The 16,949-nt window shown below is 38.0% G+C and overlaps 1 protein-coding gene across 1 annotated transcript in view; it reads right to left on the bottom strand.

Annotated features, from left to right (window-relative positions):
* Positions 1-7,437: 7,437 nt before the first annotated feature.
* The window catches only part of LOC139710194 (E3 ubiquitin-protein ligase NEDD4-like), a 68,931-nt gene continuing 59,419 nt past the window's right edge, over positions 7,438-16,949 (bottom strand). The window contains exons 21-27 of the mRNA XM_071622126.1: positions 16,384-16,479; positions 15,961-16,034; positions 14,570-14,630; positions 12,955-13,014; positions 11,249-11,356; positions 10,475-10,644; positions 7,438-9,751 (exon numbers count right to left, since the gene is read on the bottom strand). Of these exons, the coding sequence (XP_071478227.1) occupies positions 9,649-9,751; positions 10,475-10,644; positions 11,249-11,356; positions 12,955-13,014; positions 14,570-14,630; positions 15,961-16,034; positions 16,384-16,479 (672 nt within the window). The 3' untranslated portion in view covers positions 7,438-9,648. The remainder of the gene's footprint in view (positions 9,752-10,474; positions 10,645-11,248; positions 11,357-12,954; positions 13,015-14,569; positions 14,631-15,960; positions 16,035-16,383; positions 16,480-16,949) is intronic.

Raw genomic sequence — 16,949 nt, 5'->3', positions numbered from 1 at the left:
CCCACTGCTGTCTCTACATCACTTCCCTTCTAACTGCTTTGCCTTACATCAATTATTCTTGGCTGATTCTCTATTGCAGTGGAATAAAACTTTCAGTAGAACCCTCATACTGTCTTTGGGTTTGATCTTTTCTTTTCTTTTTTTGTCCTCACCATTTGTATAAAATAGGAATCCTTCCTTGTCCAGTTTACCGTGTACTCAACGTGAAATGGGGTCAGTGGTGTGACCATGAGAGCCGTGTAGCACTCCAAGATTGAATAATGACAAGTAGTACTATTTGTAGACTAGTGTAGTTGTAGTCCTTGAACTGCTGAGTGGAAATATAATATGGCATAAAGGTGTGGACGACATAGTACAGCGCCTGATTGAGTGTGACATTGTGCTCGAGTGCAGTATCTGCACCCAAGTGGTATTCTCTTTACTCTCTCAAACTTTGACTATGTTTTCTTCCTTTGATAATCTGCGTTGAGAGGGGATGAATGTAGCTCTCATGAAGAGAGCAATGGAGGAGGAATTCCAGCGAATATATCATGATGATCTTGAGACTTCTGAGCGACAAAGATTGGATGAATTTTTACGTATGTAGTCGGAAACCCATATTCCCCAGGGCCTGACCCATGATGAATTGCATGATTCAATATTCCTGATTAAGTAACTAGGCAAGTGGTATGTTAAGTAGCAAACCAAATGAGAAAGTATATTCTGCCTATTCAGTTTGCTGTAAGGGCAAAGTTCTAGACCCATTGCATAGATAATAATGATTGCAATGCAAAACTGTGCATAAAGATATATATTTTTTAATGTCTCCATCCATGAATACTGATTACTTGTCATACAAGAAGAGTAAGAATTGAGAGAACGTCACTTTGAAATGTGCAGCAAACGTTCGGAAGGAGAGAATTTCTATGACATGATGACACATTTATTGCTTGGTGATGTCCAGGTGGAATTCCTGTGCTTGTTCATGGGAGTCTCCTTGTAATGTGACTTCTACAGGACCATTGATTTTTTTTTCTCCTTACATGTGGTGGTATCTAAAATGTAGGCACAATTTTCACAATATTTATAATACAAAATGATGTGTACATGAAAAAAACATAATGCGCATGCATTTGCACCATTTTCATGATAATTGCTCTTATGTGTGCATAGTACTGAAAAATTGTAAAATAAATCTTTGGAGGTGGTATTTGCCTGAATGTATGTGGGTTTTTTTTTTCTACTTTTTTTTTTTTTTTTTGGTCGTATGGGATGTAACAGCTCAGAGTTCTTAAAAGGGACATTCAGAACATAAAAGCTGAACCACTGCATGCAGATGTTCATGAGCACAGCAGCGGAAGCTGACTGGATGCAGGCTTAGTCATGTAGCATTTTATGTTGAATTCTTTGAATACCTTCTCCATATTCTTTTTTTTTTTGGGGGGGGGAATAGAAAAAATAAAACAGAAGACTCATGCATTAATGTGGCAAGAGATGGTAATTTTGAGGAGTATGCAACAGCAGCAGTGACACTGTGTGTTGCTCTAGCAGCCGCAGATGTGAAGGGGACATAGGGCTTTGGTGTATACTAGAGTGCCCTTTGATTTGAACTATTTTGTACACACTACTAGTGCATCTGCAGAGAGCAGCACGGCATCAGAGGGGTTGACAATAATTAAACTCTGAGTAGTGGACTACTGTATGCATGTGGTCAAACATTTGTGGTAAAGAAAAGAAAAAGTCATTGTTCATCCCAACTCTGGGGTTTTGGGGGTTTTCTGTAAACATGCTATACTCCATACAACCGTGAGCCATGAAATGGGACTGAGCCAACGTGTTTTAATTTTTTTTTTTTCCATCTTTCCTCGGGTGTAATGAGGATCCCCTGTGCGCTGTACATCGCTTTATTTTCCAGCACTGATATCATTTTTGTTGTTAGGAATATGACTCTAGGCCAAGGGGTGCTTACGGTGCGATTTCATGCTGTAACTTTTTGCTAGTTCTCCTGTGAATCTGTGCTGACCTATGAGAAGTGACGTGGTCATGCGGTCATATTGGACGTATTCTTGCATGGATTCTCTGTGAGCGGATGAATAAGTGATTGCGAATTGTGTGTGTATGGGTGTGGGTGTGTGTTTGTGTGTGGTCATGTGTGAAGTGTGTGAATATCAAGGCATACACCCAAGGATTAGGCCTTGGGTGATTAGATAATAAAGCGTAGGAGTCGCCTAGGATCTGTTCTGCCACATTGGTTTCAGGTGTGTTTGCAAGATTGTCTAGTTTTGCTACGTGTATACTTAAGTTTCTAATGCCGGAAGTAAGTGGCATTTCAAAGTTTTGTTCTTCATTAAAATGATTGTTCATAAGGTGTATTTTTTTTTTTCTTTTCTTTTTTAATGTAATTATCTCTGCTGGTATATGGCTAGGATTTGTAAATGATCCACTTAACCCCCTAGTGGTTGTTGATTTGTGTCTTGTATATGGGGACAATGTATTTGCCCACTAGGTGGTAGTATAATCAATGAGAAATTTATATTATTGGTGGATATATTGAATGAAGGCATAGCTACTTGGCTGCCACGTGGACATATGATTGATACTGACACTCTGCGCGATCGCACCAGGACTGATTGGTTGAACAGATATGATTGTTTGTAGAATTGTAGTGATATTGATGATTATGCTTAAATTATTTTTTTCGTTGGGAAACAAAGAAGGAAACTGGTTCTCTTGCAAAGAGGAATAAAGTAAGATTTTGTTCTGTGTATTATTATTATTTTCATGATTCTTCTTTTTTGTGTAGAGCAAGATTTGGATGCACTCACATGTTTCGGAAAAGAATGAATAAAAGAGAAAGGATAGTTAAATGTGTTTATTCAGTCCTTCTTGTGTGTTGAACAGTGATATGGAGGGTTTCACTGATAGTGTTGTGTGCACAGAGAGAACATGAACCGACAAACACAGAGGCCACATTCAATCTGAAATACATGTACTGTAAAAGTGGAAATTTTCGCGCATTTCGCACAACCAGAAAGTAGCGCAAAAATAAAGCACACAAATATTTTTGCTTGATGTATGTTCCAGTAGGCGATGTCCTGATTCGCGGAATTAAAAACATGCGAAACTTCTTCTTGCCCGGACTGAGCGCGAAAAAATTAGTCGCGCGAAAATATCCACTTTTACAGTAAAGGGAACTGTACCACCGTGTCCTGTGACACAGTGTGCCAAATTGTGTTCATGGTGGCATGCTGCAGACTTGGTTTAGGGAGATTCAGCCTCCTCATCTGATGCTTACTGTTTAATTTACCCTTTAAGCACTTTTTAGCAGTCTTTTTTTTAAAGCTAATGGAACAGTCGTACAAATGATGCACAAGTGTGAGTACGTCAGTAGAAATTGTGTGCATAAGGTAACTGGAATGTTTAACCCATGAGGTGAAGCAGAGTGGATTCTTATCTGACTACATTCCATAGTTACTGTATGCACACTTCCTACAAAAAGATGTGCATCATCTGTTTTATAGAACGGGGGACAAATTTCTTGCCAGAAATCCATTTTTTGATCATGTATTGAACCTGGTGGCAAATCTACTGGATGTACAGCTGTATTTCCTTTTGGCTTGCCATAGACACCACGCTTGTTTTCCTGGACAAAATTTACTGGATACATGCTTGGAAGTTCTGGACAAATATGCTGATGCGTGGTTAGCAAGCAATAGGCATCCCTTGCCGAGAGGGTTGCAACAAGTGTACAAATAATGTTTACAGTGACTCGCATAAATGGTAGGCAACATGCAGCCAGTACAAATCGACATACAGCTCTAGACCAATGACATCACAAGACGTTGCAGAGGTCAAATGCTAAAATTTTCACAATTTCCCCAATAATCTCTGCAATGCCTGGATTTATCTTTATGAAAAATTATTGTAAACATGACATTGTACATTTGCAGATTATAATTTTCTAGGGAAATTTTTAAGTCATGAGGTCAGGTCAGAGGTCAAGTGAAAATGCTAATATTTGTACATGTATTTTACTTTTTTTCCTTCATATCTTGGGTATGGCTCAAGGTATCTTCATGAAACTCAGTACAAACACATTGTATGGATGTTATTACTTGACACGGATTCTCTGGAAATTTTGGTCACTTGAGGTCAAGGTCAAAGGTCTGCTTAAAAAAATGCTAAAATTACACTGCCTTTATGCTGAAATTACACCATTTTCTCCATACTCTGGAAATTACTGGCTGTATACATTTACAGTGTAGTTAAACTTCATAAATACAGTATATACAGTGAATATGGTAGGGGAAGTTTTGGGCAATGGGGTCAAAGGTCAAATGAAAATGCTAAAATTTCACCCATTTCCTGTATTTTGAAAGTGGTTCAAAAATTGTCTTGAAAATTGGTGTATAATTACCAGATGATTTTCAAATCATGTGAAAGTGCCGTCTCACATTGGCAGTGTGTACTGTTGACCTATTGGGAGAATAATGTAAAGTGGCCGAGGCATACCAATCGACATTGCAACATTTCTAGCGTTACTCCAAGTTATTGGCTTTTTGGAATAAATTTCTCATATTGCCTCATTCTGTGGTGGAGCCTCTCTCTTGGACATAGGTAATTTGTTGCTCACTCAAAATGTTGGACATTACTGTCTCAATGTGTCCTTGGTTTAACACACTTGGAAACATTTATATGAAAGATCAATAAGCAATACCAATTCACTAAGGCAGTTGTTTACAGCTAATTTTGTCAACATTTCTTTTCTGTATGTCACAGACAAGGAAATTAAGCAACCACACAAAAAAAAATCAACCAGCACATCATTATCTTTTTACTATAAAAAATAATGAAAGAAAGCATATCACAGCATACTTCACTTTATGAAATAATCTGTCATTTATTTTGTATGAATAGTTATGCCATATATGTATCGACACACACATACAATCCGTGAAAAAAATGTTCAGATCCATAACGTCATCCTAAATTATCACTGTAACTTCCAGTTATGACAGCAGTATGATCTACAAAATTACATATTATTATCAGTAATTGCAATAGAAAATTGTGTTTTACAACAGAAATTGAGACATCATGTACACTTGTATTCACAATTATTTCATACATGATACAGTTTAAAGTGATGATTTATGTACATAGTTTTTCTCTGATAATACACAGAAGTTGCTTCAAGCAATTCACATGGGTTCATTTTGTACACTAACATAGAAAAAGAAAAACCCATTTCTACAGAAACGGTGCTTAATTTGCCTTGACACCGGCATCTACCAAAACAGAGGAAGAATGTGAAGTGGGGACAAAATATTACTACACTGCATTCTTCTGAATGATCTTTATTCTTAGTGGGGCTCCCGTGGTGATCTTATGAGTGTGAACACTACTTCCAGACAGAAAATGCTGTTCCCCTTCTGTGTATCCCCTCCTCTTTTCAGTTAAATCCTTGCACAACAACATGAGGAAAGCAAAGATGAGCAAAAGAACTACCAGGATTGTCTAGGAATAAATTCTTCATGCCCCTTTTCTTTCTGAAATCCTAGTTTGTATATCATACAGTAGCTCTGGTTTTGAAATGCAAAGTGGCTTCAAGATCATTATCTGGAGGGGCTGTGTATTGAATTTGATTGTGTTTTGCAACACGCAGTGTATTTTCATCTTCTGTGATGACAATTCATACAGGGACATCAATTCCATTATTCTAAGACCTAAATCGTACTACATTATTGCAAAGCAACATAATATATTTCCCTGACATAGTATTTCACACGGAAATTGTTTAAACACATTAGGCCTAGGATATAAGTTTTACAAGTGATTTCAAGACAATTCATGTTTTGTTTTCATTTTTACAGTGCTCAAAAACTGTTCTGAAAGTAAGAATTCAAAACATTTTGATTCAAACATTTAGTTCCACACACGTCACATCAGAAGGTCACAAGTGATGGAAAGGGAGGGGGTAGAACAGTATAGGGCAGAAAGGTATGGGGGGAGCAGAATGGTGTGGGGGAGACTGGTGGGGAAGAAAGGGTGAGGGAAGGGGGTGGCAGAGAAGGGGTTGGGGAGAAGGTGGTCAGGTATAGAAGGGGATAGGGAAAAAGGGTGTGGAGGAAAGGGTCAGGGAGTGGGGGGAGGGCAGGGAGAAGGGGTGGGGCAGAAGGGGAGCTGCGATACAAACAGTTCCTTCAAGGGGGAGAAGGGATGGGGTTGACAGGGGTAGGGAGAAGGGTGGGGGAAAAGGCTTAGGAAAGTAGGGGGTGGGGAGAAGGGGTTATGAGAGTTTGGGACAAGGAGAAGAGGCGGGGCAGAAGAGGAATTGTGATACAAACAGTTCCTGCTCACTACAATAAATTTTATTTGAATACAATACATAATTTTTTTGATAAACATACAGAAATTTTAAGAATTCATCATATCAAAGAAAGTGTCTCGTCAACCAGAACACACATCCACCATATGCCAATTATAAGAAGTACAAAGCATATTGCATATGTACATGTGCATTCTGTTGAAAGTACATTTGTTTTTTCTTCTTCTTGGCTACATTACCACGGGCAACTAACTCTCCTCCTACAATGGTTACAGTAATACACACAATGAATGGTGAGTGATCTTACACATGCTGATTCGGTTACACGTCCTAAAACAGACAAATTAACATGAGACAGCAGACAAGCCAAGGTAGAGAAAGAAAGAGAGAGAAAGAGATAAGTGACAGACCAATATAGGTTGAGGTGGGGGAGAGACTAAAATATTGAAAGAAATGGACCGACACTTGGAGAGAAAACTTAACACACTTTTTTTTTAATACACCATTTGTATCTCTAAGAATAACACTTATTGATACTGCTCAGTATGAAACATTTCAACTGTACATTGTACATATAAGCATTCATCTTTATTCAAAGATGTCAGTTTAAGTCCACTTTTCTTCAATATCAAAGGGGGGGGGGGCGGAGGAGGGAAGAAAGAGACAGGACATAGGCTTACCAAATAGACAGACTGTCACATGGATAGAGAGCTGTTAATGTCTACGTGAATAATCATCGATACTGCTAAGTATCAAATTTATTTAACTGTACACGGTACATAAAAGCGTTCATCCTTATTCAGAGATGCCTGTCGAAGACATTTTCATGGTACAACGTTAGTATTTCATCCCAATTATCATGCTGCTTTCATTTCTTTTCAAGGCGAGAAGGAGAGACAATGCGGCTATGAAACTATTGCCAACAGAGAAAACCTGCTGTGATTTCATCATGATAGCTTTGAAAACAGTGTCTTGCTTACAAAAATACTTAAAAACATAGATGATCTCTTAGTAGGCGATCAACAACAACTTCCTATGCTCATCAGACTACGCAGGATGCAAGAATATTTTGATGCAAGAAAATAACATCAGGTAAACCTTACGACAAATTTCAAACATGATACCTGCATTGTTTTGAAATATGTGATGATGGAGTACAGATTATGTTTTCATGTATTTGTTTTGGTTTTTTGCATTTGCACAGATTTGGTAATACCCATCATTGTAAAAATATATATCATTGCAATATCGGTGTATTTATCCTCAATTCCCTGCAGAGCATTTACTGATTTCTTGCCTTGTTCTGAAAAAATTCCGCTGACATAAATAGAAATGGAAATAATGCACAATATGCAGACAGTAGGACAGTGTTAATTCAAGTGCAATGACAATCCAAGATAATCTCGGCTCTCTATTTTGAGGATTATACTTGCTAAGGAAAAAAAAAATCCAAAATGGCTGGCCAAATGCAAACTTGTGACCATAGCCAACATGTTCTTCCATAAGCACTTGATGCTTTTCAAGTTGGCAAATTGTTCTTGTTGCGTATGGCAGTATGGTACATCTTCAGTCTATCTATACTAAATATACATAGTAATTTCATGTCTATTCTAGTTCTCCCCACCTGCCTCTTACGACTCACCCATCTATCTGCTGTTAATGCCACCTGAAAGCATGAGCCTCGTATGAGAAGAAAGCATATCAAGTTTGGGTTATAATTTCACTACACTGCAAGTACAAAACCGGGTGGTCACACCACCCCTGATGCACTTCTGAGAATCTACATCTCACTATACACTGTAAGGTGTGCTGCATTGCCATTATTGGCCACAAAATTGGCAAACTAAACTGGCAGGTGAAATCTACTAAGTAATTGCCACTTAAAGACAAGCAAGCACAGGCCACTGCATTGAAGAATGAAAGCGAAGTAACATGGCTGCTTCTGGATTCGAAGTTTGTACAAGTGTACGTCACTTGCACTGTTCATCGGATGCTAACTTAAACTGCCCTTTGTACTTGGTGCCAACAAACACTGTCACCGGCTTCTCAGAGCACTAAATATCAGTGTCACAAAATTATCACAGCAGCTCCAAAATGGAAAAGTCTACCTGCCCTAGCATATCCATACACTTAACAGTACAAAAATATATGCTCATAAATGCATTATCTGAAAAAGAAGCTAGCTGTGTATTTATTCTGCTATAAAGATACACAAGAGACAACAGTATCCCGCTTGTCATGGAGACAAACCTATTTCTCCTCGAAGTTTTGTAAACTTCGTTTAAAAAAACCAACCCAAAACACTCAACTTCATGACAACAGTAACAGTAACCAAAAAAGAAAAAAGAAAAAAAAGTGGATTACACGCATTGAGGGTAAGTCTACTCTCTCAGTACCAACTGGTTGCTCAACCATGTTGGCATATGGTGAGTTTTGGCTTACATGAAGTGTCATAGGATTGGGACATTGATTACTTTGAAGAGATCTGCACACCATATGTATGGCAGTATGCAGATTTTAATGCCTTCTGTATACACCTGATTACTTCCTTCTTTTGTTTCACATCTAACACTGCTTTGTGATTTATGAAGAAACGGCGCTTCTTGTCATGATAGGCGAGTATACAGCCTGTGCTAAGCAACGTTTTCTCTCTATATCAGATAAACCATCAACTAAAAGGCATGGAGGGCATTCCACCTTTCTAGCCTTGCATATCGCTAAGTCAGTACTACTACTACTACACTGTTTTCGCCCTCTTCTATTACAGTTTCGTGACTTTTGTAACCACATCCTTTAAATCTTGTTCCATGCATTGTAGGAACTGTGCACACAGTTTTGACAATTTGGCAGAGTCAACACATTTCCCCTTTGTCCCATCACTATCTACATTTTTTTTTTCTCCTGCTTTGAAAAGATCATCTACAGAGATTATACATATATTTGCTTTCTCAACGAAGAGTGGACTGTCTCTGTGCATTGGTAGTTTTATTTTTATTTTCATACAGCATCTACCTCGCCCATGATAAAAAACAAACAAACACCAAATGAATGAAAGAGGTGGTTGAGGGGGTTTCGAAAGACACAGACTGGCAAATTGTACAGAGCAGATCATCACACTTCTACACCCAAAAGATTTCCGTCTCTACGGACAAACAACGAACTTGGATAGATATAAGCCTGCCCACTGCAATGTTATACCATACAATACACATATATAGACACAGAATATATATATATATACTTATATTTGATTTTGATGACATCAAGCTTTGTTGCAGGGGGGATAAGGATAAGATTGAAAGGGGGAAGGGTGTGGGGGTGGGGGAGATTGTGGGCGAACATTAATCCACCCCTTCAAAGCCTTGAGTGTTTTCTACAGCTGTCCTCAGCTTGTTGCGTAGAACGTGGTAGGACTCGTATGTTGGTAGGTCCAGCCGGTTGAAACTGAAAGAGGAATGAAAACATTTAATATCACTGTCAAAATATGCCTATGTGTTGCATAACTGACAGGTGATCTTAGCTCAGCGGTAAACCACATTGGCAAAGGAAGAGAAAGCATTCAACATGTATATGAAGGCAAAGTGAATATGTTGGTGTACCAATGCCTAGGCTAACATCACTTGTTTTGAGAAAATCCTACTGTACTTGTATTAAATACCTCTCAATTGGAAAAATAATCCTCAAATCATGTATTGTAACAGCAGAAATTTTCTGCGCAACACGAACCTAAACAAAAATATAAAAGAGCACAAATTTTGGGATTGTTACACATCATTTTATTTCATGTCTTTGATCTTAATGCAGGTATTAAAGGGGTATAACCAATGTGCTATGTGTAGTTTTCTTCATGTTCACCAGTCCTGTGGCATGAATGAATCTGCTGTTGTAATGTGGACCAGTTACCTTTTACAGTACTACATGTGTGTGCTGCCTAAGCCCTAAAATGCTGTAGAAGCGATGAGCTGTTTGAAGTACTTGCTCAATTCTTGTGACCATCAGAAAGATTAAGAATACAGAAATTCTTTTTATCCAGCCAAGTGTGAAAATCGCCCGTGTGAAAATATCTGCTTTTACAGCATTCCCTTGTCAGAACATGAAAGTATATCTGCATTTTTATCAGGGAGTCTCCTGCTGCAGTATCTTGTAGGAATCACCAGCTATGCTTACCATGTATGGGCGCGTGGCAGGGCGTTGGGGCTCCCCCACTTTTCTATCGTGAAGAGCTGCGGGCCGTTGCTGCCATAGAGATGGGCAAAGCCGTTCATCGGCACCCGTGAGGTTCCCGTCACGAACTGGAGCAACCTGGCACGCATTTCAGCCCCCATGGCCAGCACAGCCTATGAAAGAAGAAGTCAAGATTAAAGGCTGTTTAAAAAAACAAACAGACATACAAACAAACACATAAACATACACAATCTCAGTTGATTGCTACATTGTGTTTGCTTTGTGGCATGCCCTATTTTCATTGCTTCATCTTCAAAATTTAATTTCTTAAAAGTCTCCTGAAGAATCTGAATGTTAGAAAATGCATACAGTTACAAATAAACTATAACCTTCAACAAGTTGTTAAAATCTAAAGAATAGAAATATATCTCACAGACAACTAATTCATGCTGGTTTAATGTCACTATGGCAAAGTTATTCATTGACTTGCATGGATAAAATTCACATCTCATACTATTCTTAAATTTGTAATGAAGAAATACCTTTTGTAACAAGTCCATATGCTAGGTTGTGAATGTGAGTTGAATATTCTTGATGGCATTCATAAATTCCTCCTGTCTTGATAACATGTTAATCCTATACATGTCAATCACTGCTGCTCACTTTCATGACAAAATTCCCAAATGATGCTATCACTTCTCTGCTCCAAGACTAAACACTAACTACCTATTTTTTTTTTCGTCTTTGAAAAACAAACACACAAATAAAAGTATGTACCTTCCAGAACCACTGAATGACAATGTGGTTGGCATGGTAACCGCCTCTGTAGGCTGTGTTGGACCTCCAGTCATTGACATTGATGTCCCCGAGACCACTCAGGAGCAACTACATTGAGATAAATGGCAGAAACAAAAATAATATACAAAATATTTAAATCTCAACAACAATACATAAATTGAAACATTCCATTGATAGCAGTTCTCATTTTCTTCGATGGAAAATGGAAAAGAACATTTCTATCCCACAGCATTTCACTTAGCTTTGTGGATTCACAACTCAATGAGCAGAAAGCCAGAAAGTAAATCTAAGATGTCTTGGGTCAAAATGATTACACAATCTGGCCATCTGATATTTTTACAGTGCGATCAGACGCAAATTTAGTAGATACAGTATGAGTGTTGGATATTGTGCTACACAAAAAGATGTGGAAGCTCTTGTGCTAAATCTAGCAAACATTATGCAGATATTGCCTTTTTACAGGTGTAATATACATACTTGGCATCCCTGCGGGCAATCTTCCTAAACGATCATATTTTCCCTCAACGCTGTGAAAATATTGTCTCGAGGGGAAAATACATGTATAACTCCCAAGGGACTGATAAAGTGTTATATCACAATGATAGACAGGGTAATATTTGTTATGGTCTCCATAAATACACATAATTTCATACTAGCCCCCTCGGCAGCCAGCCAAATTCTGTAATTATATTACCTGATGCGACGTTACTGCAGGCAATTGATCTTTATCCTGGCTGAATTAGTCACATGATTACATTATGACCAATCAGCGACCAGTATTTACGTAGACCATTTACAGGGTAATAAAACGTTTTTAAAAACAAAAGCAAGATTTTCACTTCATCCATCCATGAGTGTAACATTTTGTAGCCTCACTCATTCAACCTTGACAATGTTTGCAGCACTTTAGTGTTGTGATGTAAAAAGACATGTCAGCAAAGTTCAAGGTAAGATTTTTATAAACACTCTCTCTGTCTCTGTAAACTTCTGATAACAGATACTACCAGCAAACAATTTGCAGATTATTTCTCACGATGCATTTTCTGCAAAAACAATTATTCACAGGCCATGAAAGTTTTTGTATGGCTGCTGGAATGGCATTTTACAAGAAGGCTACAATGGTGGCAATGTGTAAACACAAACTCTATGTTCTCATTGAATAACTTCGATATAAAAAAAGTGCATTATATTAAGGTGAAAACTAGAAATAGTATCGGAAATTGCACACTTGGGGAAAATACTACACTCTAATCAAACATATGTATCATCGGTACAAGGTAGAACAAAAATATTGTATTGGAGAAATAGGTAGAGTCTTTTTTCTTTTTATGGAGCATGCATATGCTATGCATGACTCTCATTGACCAAGCAAGATATGCAGCAATATGGGTGGGGATATTGCAAAAGCATGTGGCATTGGGCATGATCATGAAATTAAAAAGGAATCAAACAAACAGCGAAACTGTTCAAAGCATGTATTTTAAGACAGGAAAATAGCTATTCTGTCTGCAACAATTCCGAGTTGTCTGCACAACAAAACAAATTTGATGGTGAAGTCAGCATGATCATATGTGATATCAATAGCACCAAAATAAAAACAACCTAGGGTCTTGGATATTTTTTGGGTCAGGTGGGTTACACCAAGGGGGGGTTGGGGCTATGTTGACCTTTCCAGATGATCTCACCTCAATCTCATTCTCATCAAACATCTTCAGCAGCTCTCTTGGCACTAGACTTGAGAAACCCTGTCAAAGAGAACAACACACAGAACAAAACATGAAATTACGGTTGAACATTGAATTGAAGATTTTTATGGGCACACTGAGCAGCTGTCATTCACAGCTTCACAAACTAAACATGTCAGTCACTAATCAGTCAGCCACCACTAGTATATCACATTATAGAAAATAAAAAGTTTAAATGAATGTTTCCTCGAGCAGCTGCTTCTTCTTTTGTTGTTTTGTTTTGCTGCTGTTTTGTTCATATAACTGAACCTGGACAGTGTTAAAACACATTACAGATATTACCCTATGGTAAGGGTTCTCAATATCCTCGTAACAAAATTGGCAATGCATGATTTTCCAGACTAACTTTTTTTGAAGTTTGTCTCGAAATACTGACAACTCTTTTAGACAGTAGCAAAGTTGTTATGATTGCATGTAATTGTAATTATACATGTATGTGGTTAAAATGTTTGAAGGGAATCACTGTAGATTGGGGAATAATATGACCAAAAGGAGAGATATCCACCTCGACAACCTGACTCAGCAAACTTTAACAAACATTGGTTTGCATTCAAGTACCTGGAATTGCCTGAATGGATCTGAGAAGCATTATCTTAAATGACAGATCAAAGCTGCACAGGAAATATAAATATAATCAAGAAAACACTTTAATTGAACCTGGATATTTTCATGTATACAATCTGCATGATACACATCCTACATTCCACAGATCGTTTTATAGTGTAATGTCAGCTTGTCTGAACCCGACTGCCTACTGTTGTATTACGGCTGAGGAAACCTTGTTCCTATAAATGCCAGTGTCCTATCACAGACAGGAGCAGGGAAACATAACGGGGAGGGGGCTAACAGGGAGCCTAGCCCCATCTGGTTCTTCAACCCATACAAGATATAAACTGGATAGCAATTTGTTCAGTGGTTGGATGACAATGTCCCACTTTTAATGCTGTATGAGCTGACATTTTTGCAGTGGTTTGATTTCAGGGAATTCCATGATTGTCATGAAAATTTCAACGCACAAATAATTATGAACACGCAAAACTCTCATTTCCAAATAAAATATCAAGCCATGCCAGCGCTAAGTGCAGAAACTAGTAACTACAGTAGGTCTAGCATGCTGCCTGGGCCATGACATGGCGATATCTGGGGCATAACAACACGCTAGTATTGTACTTCAAATGCAGAACACACTATATGTTTATGTGCAGGAAATCACTGAGTAAAACTATTCAGTCAAAGTACTGTAGCTTGTTACTCATTCATATCTATTTTGATAAAGGTGAAGAAATCACCGAGCCTCCCTACTGCAAAATTTATGATAACAACACGTAAAAATGTCAGATGAGCAGCAATTCGCAAAAACATCTATACACCAAAATTTCAGCTTGTGCCATACTCCAAAGAGAAATAAAAGTAGCAAACACTATAGACAAAGTGTACGATTCTAATGTTCGAGGCATAAGAGGCCACACTTCACTCATCAATACTGTAATGGCTGATCTTGAATGCACTGACCATACCTATAACTGAAAACACAGAGAAAATAACAGGAACTTACTTCCATGAATGAGTCCATCTGTAGCCGGACTCTGTTGACAAAACGCCATTCTATGACCAGCCTAAGTGAATAGCAATGTTGGAAAAATGAACGTTAAACATCACGAAGTTTAAAAAACATATGATAAAAAACCTCCAATATGAGATAACAAATCCATGTTCAAAGTCATTATCTGCTGCTCACGCAAATACACATTAGTGACACAGAAATTAACCCACCTATGTAACCTCATACCACATCAAACTGTGTAATATAAAATTTGGATTCATATTGAAAGAGAAACATACAGGACCACTTGGTTCAAAGATTTTATCATTCCAATCAAAACGATCTTGTGTTGTCGTCAAGACAGGGTAACTTTCGGTAAGAGAGTGGACAGAACAGCCATTGATTTATAGGTCCCTTGGTGACCATTGTGTTTGACTGTTTGCCCATTCTTATTTGCTCCCCTGCAAAAATGTCACACAATATTACAGTCCAACCTCAGTTATCCGGCTATCTTGGAACCAGCAGTCGTCTGGACAATTAAAATGGTCGGATAAGAGAATTATGTTCAAGCTTGATACGTTCTAGTTATCCAGGCCTCGATGGGACTGGGAGTCATCCAGATACGTGATATGGACAGATAAAAGAATTATGTTCAAGCTCGATACAGTCTGTGAAGTTGAAGGGTAGTAAAAAAGAGCTTTTATGAATTTACTATTAACTACAATTACTTACATGTGAGATAATTGCATTTTGTTAATTCACATGATGTAGAAATCAAATCAAATAGGAATAAAGTTATCGCTTCTTGCATATGTCTTTGTTTCTTTGAGTTTGATGACAAGCCAAGATAGTCAAATATAGGAGATCTCTTTCTCTCCTATCTCCCTGATCTGACAGTCAGATGAGTGATATACTTTTGCTTCTGGCAACAGCAGTGCGGGCGGCATTTTTTTTTTTAATGTCATCGGCATCAGGTATCATAGTGACAGTGTTTGTGTACTAACCATTCTATTGCAACTCTTCTTCTTTTTTTGCAAGATAATTATTGCTGTTTTGTTTTTGGCTATTACTAAGATTTTGCATTGAAAAAGCATCAAAATGTAAAGAATGTTGTGAGTTAGCCCGTGTCTGGAAAACATAGAGATCCTGAAAAGTGATTGCTGGACAGCTGAGATCTGACTGTACTAACATTCAAGCATAAATATGCAAATTTTTGGACTGTATAATGAATGAATAAATTTTAAGTACTTACACAGTATCTTTTTTCTTTTTTCTTTTTTGTCTTTTTGTCTTTTTTCTTCAGGCTGCAATGATTATGTGCAATAATGCAGTGTTCCCGGTTCACATGAAAAAACGTTCATAAATTCTTTCCCAAACTGGGAACTGAAGAGAGATATACTTACTGGATGTACTCTTTCTTGTTGTCATTTGTCAAGGGAATATTCTTGCCACCAGGCTTTAGTTCTGTGGTTTTTGTCTGTTTGTGTTTCAGGCAAGAAAAAGAAAAGTATGTACACAAATAAACAAACATGATCTCACGGGAAAAATCAACAGACTGAAGTATTTTTATAACTTAATACCCTTTGTGACACACATTTACAAAATTCACATGACACAATCTGAGTATGAAGAGATATACATGTTACTTAAAATGGCATCCTACTTTAAGACATCGAAGCAAACCAATAGATTTTTTTTTTTAGTTTCTTTATATTAAGCCAACATAATTAATGAATCAATTTGGAGAGTACATGACAGTAAATTATATGTATCCTTGGATTAGACACTGTCAGAGTCAAAGGGAAAAGAAGCAGCTCTCGCCGTACCTGACCAAAGCTCTCTTCGTCCACTGCAAAGGTCAAGTCCAGATCCACAGGGTCATTGTCTCTGATCCACTGTAGTGAGCTGTGGTACTCAGAGTCCTGAAACAGATAAGGAGCAAAAAGTGACAGCACTTTCAAATCATCTTCATCATCAGTCTCTATAAAAATTACAGGACACATTGCACAAGCAATACTAAAGATAACTGCTGTTGTTAAGGATAAAAGATGTCATTATATTTACATCTGTATGTATGTATGTATGCACGTCTGTCTGTCAGATAACTGTCTACGCCATACAATTAACGAGTCTAATTTTTAGTGGAAAAGTGAGCAAAGAAAATGGGATTCCATCGGGATTCGAACCCGAGACCTCCGGATTGCTAGACCGGTGCTCTACCGACTGAGCTATAGAAAGCCCTAGTGCAGTGTTCGTCCCAGAAACCCTTAATTCTCAATGCTCGGGTGGTCAGAAGCTATAGCAGTGTGTTTGTGTGTGACACACACGCACACACTTGAACCTGGCATAAACCCGAAGGATAATTCAACTTGGGGATAAATGCGAGGGATCA

Source organism: Diadema antillarum, unplaced genomic scaffold (assembly GCF_040938485.1).
Source record: "Diadema antillarum isolate AM-2024a unplaced genomic scaffold, OU_Dant_1.0 seq00001508_RagTag, whole genome shotgun sequence".
Classification (NCBI taxonomy): Eukaryota; Metazoa; Echinodermata; class Echinoidea; order Diadematoida; family Diadematidae; genus Diadema; species Diadema antillarum.
This window is presented reverse-complemented; position numbering and strand designations above follow the sequence as displayed.